General features: G+C 40.0%; 1 protein-coding gene across 1 annotated transcript in view; it reads right to left on the bottom strand.

Moving 5' to 3' along the window:
- Positions 1–11,110: 11,110 nt before the first annotated feature.
- The window catches only part of LOC133638866 (inward rectifier potassium channel 16-like), a 7,400-nt gene continuing 3,085 nt past the window's right edge, over positions 11,111–15,425 (bottom strand). Inside the window, exon 3 of the mRNA XM_062031864.1 lies at positions 11,111–12,527. Within this exon, the coding sequence (XP_061887848.1) occupies positions 11,114–12,526 (1,413 nt within the window). The 5' untranslated portion in view covers position 12,527 and the 3' untranslated portion in view covers positions 11,111–11,113. The remainder of the gene's footprint in view (positions 12,528–15,425) is intronic.

The raw sequence follows: 15,425 nt of genomic DNA, 5'->3' as shown, positions 1-15,425 counted from the left end.
ATGAGAATATAATAATGTGACATACCAATGTGAAAATGTGACATGCGAATATGATAATGTGACATGAGAATGTAATAATGTGACATGCGAATATGATAATGTGACATGATAATGTAATAATGTGACATGAGAATATGATAATGTGACATGAGAATATAATAATGTGACATACCAATGTGATAATGTGACATGCGAATATGATAATGTGACATGAGAATGTAATAATGTGACATGCGAATATGATAATGTGACATGATAATGTAATAATGTGACATGAGAATATGATAATGTGACATGAGAATATAATAATGTGACATCAGAATGTAATATTGTGACATGAGAATATAATAATGTGACATTACAATATAATAATGTGACATGAGAATATGATAATGTGACATGAGAATGTCATAATGTGACATCAGAATGTAATATTGTGACATGAGAATATAATAATGTGACATTACAATATAATAATGTGACATGAGAATATGATAATGTGACATGAGAATGTATTAATGTGACATGAGAATATGATTATGTGACAAGAGAATGTGATAATGTGACAAGAGAAAATGATAATGTGACATGAGAATGTAATAATTTCACATGCAAATATGACAATGTGACAAGATAATATGATAATGTGACATGAGAATGTAGTAATGTGACATGTGAATATGATAATGTAATAATGTGACATGAGAATATGATAATGTGACATGAGAATGTAATAATGTGACATGAGAATATGATAATGTGACATGAGAATGTCATAATGTGACATCAGAATGTAATATTGTGTCATGAGAATATGATAATGTGACATGAAAATGTAATAATGTGACATGAGAATATAATAATGTGACATGATAATGTAATAATGTGACATGAGAATATAATAATGTGACATGAAAATGTAATAATGTGACATGAGACTATAATAATGTGACATACCAATGTGGTAATGTAACATGCGAATATGATAATGTGACATGAGAATGTCATAATGTGACATGCGAATATGATAATGTGACATGACAATATGATAATGTGACATGAGAATGTAATAATGTGACATGAGAATATGATAATGTGACATGAGAATGTCATAATGTGACATCAGAATGTAATATTGTGACATGAGAATATGATAATGTGAAATTACAACATAATAATGTGACATGAGAATATGATAATGTGACATGACAATGTAATAATGTGACGTGAGAATATGATAATGTGACATGAGGATATGATAATGTGACATGAGGATATGATAATGTGACATGAGAATATGATAATGTGAATTGAGAATATAATAATGTGACATTACAATATAATAATGTGACATGAGAATATGATAATGTGACATGAGAATGTATTAATATGACATGAGAATAGGATTATGTGACATGAGAATGTGATAATGTGACATGAGAAAATGATAATGTGACATGAGAATGTAATAATGTCACATGCAAATATGATAATGTGACATGATAATATGATAATGTGACATGAGAATGTAATAATGTGACATGCGAATATGATAATGTAATAATGTGACATGAGAATGTAATAATGTGACATGAGAAAATGATAATGTGACATGAGAATGTAATAATGTGACATGCGAATATGATAATGTGACATGAGAATATGATAATGTGACATGAGAATATAATAATGTGACATGAAAATATGATAATGTGACATGAGAATGTCATAACGTGACATCAGAATGTAATATTGTGACATGAGAATATAATAATGTGACATGAGAATATGATAACGTGACATGAGAATGTATTAATGTGACATGAGAATAGGATTATGTGATATGAGAATGTGATAATGTGACATGAGAAAATGATAATGTGACATGAGAATGTAATAATGTCACATGCAAATATGATAATGTGACATGATAATATGATAATGTGACATGAGAATGTAATAATTTGACATGCGAATATGATAATGTAATAATGTGACATGAGATTATGATAATGTGACATGAGAATGTAATAATGTGACATGCGAATATGATAATGTGACATGAGAATATAATAATGTGACATGAGAATGTAATAATGTGACATGAGAATATGATAATGTGACATGCAAATATGATAATGTGACATGAGAATGTAATAATGTGACATGCGAATATGATAATGTGACATGAGAATATAATAATGTGACATGAGAATGTAATAATGTGACATGAGAATATGATAATGTGACATGATAATGTAATAATGTGACATGAGAATATGATAATGTGACATGAGAATGTCATAATGTGACATCAGAATGTAATATTGTGACATGAGAATATGATAATGTGAAATTACAGTATAATAATGTGACATGAGAATATGATAATGTGACATATCAATGTGATAATGTGACATGAGAATGTAATAATGTGACATGCGAATATGATAATGTGACATGAGAATATAATAATGTGACATGAGAATGTAATAATGTGACATGAGAATATGATAATGTGACATGCGAATATGATAATGTGACATGAGAATGTAATAATGTGACATGCGAATATGATAATGTGACATGAGAATATAATAATGTGACATGAGAATGTAATAATGTGATATGCGAATATGATAATGTGACATGATAATATGATAATGTGACATAAGAATATAATAATGTGACATGATAATATAATAATGTGACATGAGAATATAATAATGTGACATGAGAATATAATAATGTGACATGAGAATGTAATAATGTGACATGAAAATATAATAATGTGACATGAGAATATAATAATGTGACATACCAATGTGATAATGTGACATGCGAATATGATAATGTGACATGAGAATGTAATAATGTGACATGCGAATATGATAATATGACATGATAATGTAATAATGTGACATAAGAATGTAATAATGTGACATGAGAATATGATAATGTGACATGAGAATGTCATAATGTGACATCAGAATGTAATATTGTGACATGAGAATATAATAATGTGACATTACAATATAATAATGTGACATGAGAATATGATAATGTGACATGAGAATGTCATTATGTGACATCAGAATGTAATATTGTGACATGAGAATATAATAATGTGACATTACAATATAATAATGTGACATGCGAATATGATATGACATGATAATGTAATAATGTGACATGAGAATGTAATAATGTGACATGCGAATATGATAATGTGACATGAGAATATAATAATGTGACATGAGAATGTAATAATGTGACATGAGAATATGATAATGTGACATGCGAATATGATAATGTGACATGAGAATGTAATAATGTGACATGCGAATATGATAATGTGACATGAGAATATAATAATGTGACATGAGAATGTAATAATGTGACATGCGAATATGATAATGTGACATGATAATATGATAATGTGACATAAGAATATAATAATGTGACATGAGAATATAATAATGTGACATGAGAATATAATAATGTGACATGAGAATGTAATAATGTGACATGAGAATATGATAATGTGACATGCGAATATGATAATGTGACATGAGAATGTAATAATGTGACATGCGAATATGATAATGTGACATGAGAATATAATAATGTGACATGAGAATGTAATAATGTGACATGCGAATATGATAATGTGACATGATAATATGATAATGTGACATAAGAATATACTAATGTGACATGAGAATATAATAATGTGACATGCGAATATGATAATATGACATGATAATGTAATAATGTGACATGAGAATGTAATAATGTGACATGCGAATATGATAATGTGACATGAGAATATAATAATGTGACATGAGAATGTAATAATGTGACATGAGAATATGATAATGTGACATGCGAATATGATAATGTGACATGAGAATGTAATAATGTGACATGCGAATATGATAATGTGACATGAGAATATAATAATGTGACATGAGAATGTAATAATGTGACATGCGAATATGATAATGTGACATGATAATATGATAATGTGACATAAGAATATAATAATGTGACATGAGAATATAATAATGTGACATGAGAATATAATAATGTGACATGAGAATGTAATAATGTGACATGAAAATATAATAATGTGACATGAGAATATAATAATGTGACATACCAATGTGATAATGTGACATGCGAATATGATAATGTGACATGAGAATGTAATAATGTGACATGCGAATATGATAATATGACATGATAATGTAATAATGTGACATGAGAATGTAATAATGTGACATGATAATGTGACATGAGAATTTCATAATGTGACATCAGAATGTAATATTGTGACATGAGAATATAATAATGTGACATTACAATATAATAATGTGACATGAGAATGTAATAATGTGACATGAGAATATGATAATGTGACATGAGAATTTCATAATGTGACATCAGAATGTAATATTGTGACATGAGAATATAATAATGTGACATTACAATATAATAATGTGACATGAGAATATGATAATGTGACATGAGAATGTATTAATGTGACATGAGAATATGATTATGTGACATGAGAATGTGATAATGTGACATGAGAAAATGATAATGTGACATGAGAATGTAATAATTTCACATGCAAATATGACAATGTGACAAGATAATATGATAATGTGACATGAGAATGTAGTAATGTGACATGCGAATATGATAATGTAATAATGTGACATGAGAATATGATAATGTGACATGAGAATGTAATAATGTGACATGAGAATATGATAATGTGACATGAGAATGTCATAATGTGACATCAGAATGTAATATTGTGACATGGGAATATGATAATGTGACATGAAAATGTAATAATGTGACGTGAGAATATATAAGAATGTGACATGATAATGTAATAATGTGACATGAGAATATAATAATGTGACATGAAAATGTAATAATGTGACATGAGACTATAATAATGTGACATACCAATGTGGTAATGTAACATGCGAATATGATAATGTGACATGAGAATGTCATAATGTGACATGCGAATATGATAATGTGACATGAGAATATGATAATGTGACATGAGAATATAATAATGTGACATGAGAATGTAATAATGTGACATGAGAATATGATAATGTGACATGAGAATGTCATAATGTGACATCAGAATGTAATATTGTGACATGAGAATATGATAATGTGAAATTACAATATAATAATGTGACATGAGAATATGATAATGTGACATGACAATGTAATAATGTGACATGAGAATATGATAATGTGACATGAGGATATGATAATGTGACATGAGGATATGATAATGTGACATGAGAATATGATAATGTGACATGAGAATATAATAATGTGACATGACAATGTAATAATGTGACATGAGAATATGATAATGTGACATGAGAATTTCATGATGTGATATGATAATATGATAATGTGAAAAGAGAAAATAATAATGTGACATGAGACTGTGATAATGTGACATGAGAATATGATAATGTGACATGAAAATATGATAATGTGACATGAGAACATGATAATGTGACATGAGAACATGATAATGTAACCGTTATGTGTGTTGGCTGCTCTGCTGCCCCCTACAGTATCTGCTCTCTGTTGCATTACCTGGTCTTCCCAGTCCGGGGGCGGAGCTACGCTAGCACACCTGCAGCCAATGAGTTTCAGCAGGTGATCTTTGATGCTTCATCGCCTCCAAAGTTATCATTCATGTTCCCGTTACGTCTGCTCTTGATTACTGTGACCTAACATTCTCATGTCCCTCATGTCCAACACCTGCTGGACTCCTGACTCGGACTACAAGGTTGTGATATCAAACACACCTGCTGGACTCCTGACTCGGACTAGAAGGTTGTGATATCAAACACACCAGCTGGACTCCTGACTCGGACTACAAGGTTGTGATATCAAACACACCTGCTGGACTCCTGACTCGGACTAGAAGATTGTGATATCAAACACACCTGCTAGGCTCCTGACTCGGACTAGAAGGTTGTGATATCAAACACACCAGCTGGACTCCTGACTTGGACTAGAAGGTTGTGATATCAAACACACCTGCTGGACTCCTGACCCGGACTACAAGGTTGTGATATCAAACACACCTGCTGGACTCCTGACTCGGACTAGAAGGTTGTGATATCAAACACACCTGCTGGACTCCTGACTCGGACTAGAAGGTTGTGATATCAAACACACCTGCTGGACTCCTGACTCGGACTAGAAGGTTGTGATATCAAACACACCAGCTGGACTCCTGACTCGGACTACAAGGTTGTGATATCAAACACACCTGCTGGACTCCTGACTCGGACTAGAAGGTTGTGATATCAAACACACCTGCTGGACTCCTGACTCGGACTAGAAGGTTGTGATATCAAACACACCTGCTGGACTCCTGACTCGGACTAGAAGGTTGTGATATCAAACACACCAGCTGGACTCCTGACTCGGACTACAAGGTTGTGATATCAAACACACCTGCTGGACTCCTGACTCGGACTAGAAGATTGTGATATCAAACACACCTGCTAGGCTCCTGACTCGGACTAGAAGGTTGTGATATCAAACACACCAGCTGGACTCCTGACTTGGACTAGAAGGTTGTGATATCAAACACACCTGCTGGACTCCTGACCCGGACTACAAGGTTGTGATATCAAACACACCTGCTGGACTCCTGACTCGGACTAGAAGGTTGTGATATCAAACACACCTGCTGGACTCCTGACTCGGACTAGAAGGTTGTGATATCAAACACACCTGCTGGACTCCTGACTCGGACTAGAAGGTTGTGATATCAAACACACCTGCTGGACTCCTGACTCGGACTAGAAGGTTGTGATATCAAACACACCTGCTGGACTCCTGACTCGGACTAGAAGGTTGTGATATCAAACACACCAGCTGGACTCCTGACTCGGACTAGAAGGTTGTGATATCAAACACACCTGCTGGACTCCTGACTCGGACTAGAAGGTTGTGATATCAAACACACCTGCTGGACTCCTGACTCGGACTAGAAGGTTGTGATATCAAACACACCTGCTGGACTCCTGACTCGGACTAGAAGGTTGTGATATCAAACACACCAGCTGGACTCCTGACTCGGACTAGAAGGTTGTGATATCAAACACACCTGCTGGACTCCTGACTCGGACTAGAAGGTTGTGATATCAAACACACCAGCTGGACTCCTGACTCAGACTAGAAGGTTGTGATATCAAACACACCTGCTGGACTCCTGACTCGGACTAGAAGGTTGTGATATCAAACACACCTACTGGACTCCTGACTCGGACTACAAGGTTGTGATATCAAACACACCTGCTGGACTCCTGACTCGGACTAGAAGGTTGTGATATCAAACACACCTGCTGGACTCCTGACTCGGACTAGAAGGTTGTGATATCAAACACACCTGCTGGACTCCTGACTCGGACTAGAAGGTTGTGATATCAAACACACCTGCTGGACTCCTGACTCGGACTAGAAGGTTGTGATATCAAACACACCAGCTGGACTCCTGACTCGGACTAGAAGGTTGTGATATCAAACACACCTGCTGGACTCCTGACTCGGACTAGAAGGTTGTGATATCAAACACACCAGCTGGACTCCTGACTCGGACTAGAAGGTTGTGATATCAAACACACCTGCTGGACTCCTGACTCGGACTAGAAGGTTGTGATATCAAACACACCTGCTGGACTCCTGACTCGGACTAGAAGGTTGTGATATCAAACACACCTGCTGGACTCCTGACTCGGACTAGAAGGTTGTGATATCAAACACACCAGCTGGACTCCTGACTCGGACTAGAAGGTTGTGATATCAAACACACCTGCTGGACTCCTGACTCGGACTAGAAGGTTGTGATATCAAACACACCAGCTGGACTCCTGACTCAGACTAGAAGGTTGTGATATCAAACACACCTGCTGGACTCCTGACTCGGACTAGAAGGTTGTGATATCAAACACACCTGCTGGACTCCTGACTCGGACTAGAAGGTTGTGATATCAAACACACCTGCTGGACTCCTGACTCGGACTAGAAGGTTGTGATATCAAACACACCTGCTGGACTCCTGACTCGGACTAGAAGGTTGTGATATCAAACACACCTGCTGGACTCCTGACTCGGACTAGAAGGTTGTGATATCAAACACACCTGCTGGACTCCTGACTCGGACTAGAAGGTTGTGATATCAAACACACCTGCTGGACTCCTGACTCGGACTAGAAGGTTGTGATATCAAACACACCTGCTGGACTCCTGACTCGGACTAGAAGGTTGTGATATCAAACACACCAGCTGGACTCCTGACTCGGACTAGAAGGTTGTGATATCAAACACACCTGCTGGACTCCTGACTCGGACTAGAAGGTTGTGATATCAAACACACCTGCTGGACTCCTGACTCGGACTAGAAGGTTGTGATATCAAACACACCTGCTGGACTCCTGACTCGGACTAGAAGGTTGTGATATCAAACACACCTGCTGGACTCCTGACTCGGACTAGAAGGTTGTGATATCAAACACACCTGCTGGACTCCTGACTCGGACTAGAAGGTTGTGATATCAAACACACCAGCTGGACTCCTGACTCGGACTAGAAGGTTGTGATATCAAACACACCTGCTGGACTCCTGACTCGGACTAGAAGGTTGTGATATCAAACACACCAGCTGGACTCCTGACTCGGACTAGAAGGTTGTGATATCAAACACACCTGCTGGACTCCTGACTCGGACTAGAAGGTTGTGATATCAAACACACCTGCTGGACTCCTGACTCGGACTAGAAGGTTGTGATATCAAACACACCTGCTGGACTCCTGACTCGGACTAGAAGGTTGTGATATCAAACACACCAGCTGGACTCCTGACTCGGACTAGAAGGTTGTGATATCAAACACACCTGCTGGACTCCTGACTCGGACTAGAAGGTTGTGATATCAAACACACCTGCTGGACTCCTGATTCGGACTAGAAGGTTGTGATATCAAACACACCTGCTGGACTCCTGACTCGGACTAGAAGGTTGTGATATCAAACACACCTGCTGGACTCCTGACTCGGACTAGAAGGTTGTGATATCAAACACACCTGCTGGACTCCTGACTCGGACTAGAAGGTTGTGATATCAAACACACCTGCTGGACTCCTGACTCGGACTAGAAGGTTGTGATATCAAACACACCTGCTGGACTCCTGACTCGGACTAGAAGGTTGTGATATCAAACACACCAGCTGGACTCCTGACTCAGACTAGAAGGTTGTGATATCAAACACACCAGCTGGACTGTATCACTTCTGGGCAGGTAGCAGTCTGGAGGAGGTGCTAGCTGAGTCTGTTCCTGTAACAAGTCCATGACAGTCCTGCTCCCAGAAGCAGGTCCTAGATCTCAGGTCCCTTCCCAAGGTTTCTGTTTTGCAGGTCTTCATGTTAGGACCTGAGGATGTGGTCTAAGAAGTACTGTTCAACATTCTGATTGATCAACTTCTGACTCAGCTTTCATGCTTTTATTGTGAAATCCTGCAGCCATTTCATGTTTTGCTATCAACATTGTGACTTTATTGACTGCTAACACACTTCCTGTCCTACTTATCTTAGATCATCTTATGTTTGCTGTCAACACACTCTTCATCATCCTCATCTTCATCAGCATGTTGACCTTTGACCTGGACCAATGCTGTCCGCAACACCAAAACGATGTGACAACTCTTCATTCGTGCTAAGTGGCTAATGCTAACGTTACACTTCCATCCTGGCTATATATCGTTGTGTCCAACCAGGTGGCATTAGCGCAACAGGTAGCGTTAGCATGTCTGATGGCATTAGCCCAACAGGCGCCATTTGCATGTCAGCGCAACAGGTGGTGTTAGCATGTCATGTGGCGTTAATGCAACAGGCATATCAGATGGTGTTAGCGCAACAGATGGTGTTAGCATGTCAGATGGTGTTAGCGCAACAGGCGGCGTTAGCAAGTCAGATGGTGTTAGCACAACAGGTGATATTAGCATGTCAGATGGTGTTAGCGCAACAGATGGTGTTAGCATGTCAGATGGTGTTAGCGCAACAGATGGTGTTAGCATGTCAGATGGTGTTAGCGAAACAGATGGTGTTAGCATGTCAGATGGTGTTAGCGCAACAGATGGTGTCAGCATGTCAGATGGTGTTAGCGCAACAGGCGGCGTTAGCAAGTCAGATGGTGTTAGCACAACAGGTGATATTAGCATTTCAGATGGTGTGAGCGCAACAGGTGATATTAGCATGTCAGATGGTGTGAGCGTAACAGGTGGTGCTAGCATTTCAGATGGTGTGAGTGCAACAGGTGATATTAGCAAGTCAGATGGTGTGAGCGCAACAGGTGATATTAGCATGTCAGATGTTGTGAGCGTAACAGGTGGTGCTAGCATTTCAGATGGTGTGAGTGCAACAGGTGATATTAGCATGTCAGATGGTGTGAGTGCAACAGGTGATATTAGCATGTCAGATGGTGTGAGCGTAACAGGTGGTGCTAGCATTTCAGATGGTGTGAGTGCAACAGGTGATATTAGCATGTCAGATGGTGTGAGCGCAACAGGTGATATTAGCATGTCAGATGGTGTGAGCGTAACAGGTGGTGCTAGCATTTCAGATGGTGTGAGTGCAACAGGTGATATTAGCATGTCAGATGGTGTGAGTGCAACAGGTGATATTAGCATGTCAGATGGTGTGAGCGTAACAGGTGGTGCTAGCATTTCAGATGGTGTGAGTGCAACAGGTGATATTAGCATGTCAGATGGTGTGAGCGCAACAGGTGATATTAGCATGTCAGATGTTGTGAGCGTAACAGGTGGTGCTAGCATGTCAGATGGTGTGAGCGCAACAGGTGATATTAGCATGTCGGATGGTGTTAGCGTAACAGATGGTGCTAGCATGTCAGATGGTGTTAGCGTAACAGGTGATATTAGCATGTCGGATGGTGTTAGCGTAACAGGTGATATTAGCATGTCGGATGGTGTTAGCGTAACAGGTGGTGCTAGCATGTCAGGTGCTGGTGTTCATCTTGGCTAAGTGAGGCGTCACATTTCTCTGCGTGTGGCATCAGGTGGCATTAGCGCAACAGGCGATGTTAGCATGTCAGGTGACATCAGTGCGACTGGCGGCGTTAGCATGTGGGATGGTGTTAGGCCAACAGGTGGCATTAGCATGTCAGGCGGCATTAGCGCAACAGGCGGCGTTAGCATGTGAGATGGTGTTAGGCCAACAGGTGGCATTAGCATGTCAGGCGGCATTAGCACAACAGGCGGCGTTAGCATGTCAGATGGTGTTAGGCCAACAGGTGGCATTAGCATGTCAGATGGTGTTAGCACGTGAGGGTGTGAGATGGTCTCCGCTCGGCGGTCTTCCTTCGCCGACCGCACCGTCACCACGGGCGGGTGGAGTAGGTTGCCGGGGCGACGTGAGTCGGGAGACGAGCCCGGCCGCGGCGAGCGCTTCTTGAGCTCGAAGGCCTGAGCGCTGAGCTCGGGCATCAGCACCTTGGCGGTCTGGTGGAAGAGGACGTAGTCCACGGTGTAGCGCCTCCTGCCGGCGCGGATCATCTCCTGGAAGACGTGTCCCCAGAGGATGTCGTGCGGCGTGTAGGAGGTGCGGCTCTGGTGCAGCGTTCCCGTGCTGTCGTCGGTGTAGGTGAAGGACACCACCACCTCCAAGTCGGAGCGCCGCAGCTGGGCCGGACTCATCCCGTAGAGCGGGCTCCTGGCGGCGATGCGGTGGCAGATGGTGGTGGGCGTGACCAGGACGATGTCCGGCTGCTGGAGGCGAAGGTCCTCGTAGGTCATGTCCACCTTGCCGGTGGCGTGCACGGCGGAGCGCACGATCTGAGCGCGTGCCGTGCCCTCCACCAGGTGGTGGCGGCGGAAGTCACCCACCCTCCAGGAGAGACACAGGTGGCCGTCGCGGAGGTTGATGACAGCGCAGCTGCTGAAGCCCACCGTCTGCGCTCGCTTCCTGGCGGACGCCATCTTGGACACGGCGACCCCGATGACGAAGGTGTCGATCAGGCAGCTGACCACGTCCTGAACGGTGACCACCAAGATGGCCGCCGTGCAGTTCTCCGACATCCCCCTGGCGCCGTAGCCGATGGTGGTCTGCGTCTCCAGCGAGAAGAGGAAGGCGGCGGTGAAGCTGCGCACCTCGTAGACGCACGGCGCCGTCTTGGGGTCCTGCGTGTCCCCGTGAGCCAGAGCGATGACCCAGAAGAGGATCCCGAAGAAGAGCCAGGACAAGATGTAGGACAGGGCGAAGAGGAGGAACATCACCCTCCAGCGGATCTCCACCAGCGTGGTGAAGATGTCCGTCACGAACAGGAGCCACTCTGCCGGCACGTGGCGGAAAACCACCTCGCAGTTTCCTTCCTTGCGTACGTAGCGCTGCTTCCTGGACGCCGCTGCCTCATCGCTAGCGAACACCTTGTTGTAGCCCGTCTGCATCCTGACACACAAACACACAAACCTCACACAACAACACAAATACTTTCTACTACCACAAGACTGTACTTTTAACATGTACTACAAAAGTGTACTACAAAAGTGTAAATAGTGTGTATAAAGTGTATTGTGGAGGGGGCGTGGTCTGCGGGCCTGCCACGGAGCGAGGTGTGTAAGGACCGGCCTCGAAGTCAGCGGCAGGTGAGTAGATTACCCAGCTGGGGCTTGTTATCTAATCACCTGTCGCCCTCGTCAGCAGCAGCCACCAGCATCTCCATCTGGACTGGACCTGCAGGGCCTCAGACTGGACTGGACCTGCAGGGCCTCAGACTGGACTGGACCTGCAGGGCCTCAGACTGGACTGGACCTGCAGGGCCTCAGACTGGAAGTCTCTCCAGAGAGTGGTGAGGACGGCGGAAAAGATCACCAGGACTCCTCTTCCTCCTATCCAGGAGATAGCAAAAAGCCGCTGCCTGACCAGGGCTCAGAAAATCTGCAGACTCCTCCCACCCCCACCAAGGACTGTTGTCACTGCTGGACTCTAGAAAGAGGTTCCGCAGCCTCCGAAGCAGAACCTCCAGGTTCTGTAACAGCTTCTTCCCACAGGCTGTAAGACTCTTGAACGCATCATAATTAAATGATCCCCTCAACTTGTCACCCACACACACACACACACACACACACACACACACCACACACACACACACACACACACACACACACACACACACACACACACACACACACACACACACACACACACACACACACACACATTAGGTGTGGTGAAATGTGTCCTCTGCATTTGACCCATCACCCTTGATCACCCCCTGGGAGTTGAGGGGAGCAGTGAGCAGCAGCGGTGCCCGCCCCCGGGAATCATTTTTGGTGATTTAACCCTCAATTCCAAGCCTTGATGCTGAGTGCCAAGCAGGAAGGTAATGGCTCCCATTTTTATAGTCTTTGGTATGACTCGGCCGGGGTTTGAACTCACAACCTACCCTTCTCAGGCCGGACACTCTAACCACTAGGCCATATAACTTTGTATACCTATAAACCTATACTGTATATAACGTATATAACTTGATATACCTATATACGTATATACCTATATATATATATACTTATACTGTATATACCTTTATATACCTATGTACATATATACCTATATAAATATATATATATATATATATATATATATATATATATATATATATATATATATATATATATACTATACTGTATATACCTTTATATACATATATACCTATATATATATATATATATATATATATATATATATATATATATATATATATATATATATATATATATATATATATATATATATATATATATACCTATACTGTATATACCTTTATATACATATATACCTATAAATATACCTATACTGTATATACCTTTATATACCTATATACCTATATATATACCTATATACCTATACTTTATATACCTTTATATACCTATATAGATATATATATATACCTATACTGTATATATATTTATATACTTATATACATATATACCTATACTGTATATATATTTACATACTTATATACATATATACCTATATATATATATATATATATATATATATATATATATATATATATATATATATATATATATATATATATATATATATATATATATATATATATATATATATATATATATAACTATACTTAATATACCTTTATATACCTATATACATATATACCTATACTGTATAGACCTATATATACCTCATTTGTATACTCTAGCCTTTAAATAAACTCCTTTTTAGACCAGTTGATCTGCCGTCTCTCTTTTCTGCTCTTCCCCCACACAATGTGTGTGTGTACACTTTTCACTTTTAGTACGCACACTGTGTGTGTACTACAATGTGTGTGTCCACTTTGCACCTTTAGTATGCACACTGTGTGCGTACTACAATGTGTGTGTAGTACAATGTGTGTGTAGTACAATGTGTGTGTAGTACCGTAGTGTTGTGTTGCCTCCCCCCTCCCCCCCAAGCAGTGTGATGTTGAGCCAGGATGTGAAGCTGTTGTGTGTACATGATTGTGTGTTTGTACTGGTGTGTGTACAAAACACACAATGACCTTGACTACAAAGTGTGTGTGTGTGCGTGTGTGTGTGTGTGTGTGAGCGTGTGTGTGTGTGTGTGTGTGTGTGTGTGTGTGCGTGTGTGTGTGAGTGTGTGGTGCAGGGGAAACACTTGTAACCTCACGCGCCACTGAGCTAACAACCTGTTAGCGTGCTGTTAGCATGCAGTCGCCATGACGACACAGATGTAAACATGTACTTCATGTCAAATAATCACTTCCTCTTTTATTCTTTACACTCCTCAACTTTTTCTTGACATTTTTCATGAGGAAGACGATCCATTTGATGCTTCTTAGTGTAAATCAATATTTCTTCTCCTCAATACACACATATATTTGTGTATTTATACTGCATAATGATGTATATTCATACATAGCACCTATGTATTTATACTGCATGTTTGTATATTTATACATGCTATTCATATAGTTATACTGCATATTGAGGTATTCACACATGGTATTTATATATTTATACTGCATATTTATATATTCATACATGGTATTTATACAGCTATACTGCATATTTATGTATTCACACATAGTACTTATATATTTATACTGCATATTTATATATTCATACATGGTATTTATACAGCTATACTGCATATTTAGGTATTCACACATAGTACTTATATATTTATACTGCATATTTATATATTCATACATGGTATTTATACAGCTATACTGCATATTAATGTATTCACACATAGTACTAATATATTTATACTGCATATTTATATATTCATACATGGTATTTATACAGCTATACTGCA

This window comes from Entelurus aequoreus, linkage group LG21, assembly GCF_033978785.1.
Source record: "Entelurus aequoreus isolate RoL-2023_Sb linkage group LG21, RoL_Eaeq_v1.1, whole genome shotgun sequence".
In the NCBI taxonomy this organism is placed as follows: Eukaryota; Metazoa; Chordata; class Actinopteri; order Syngnathiformes; family Syngnathidae; genus Entelurus; species Entelurus aequoreus.
Note: the sequence above shows the minus strand (reverse complement) of the source record. Positions and strands in the feature narration are given on the sequence as shown.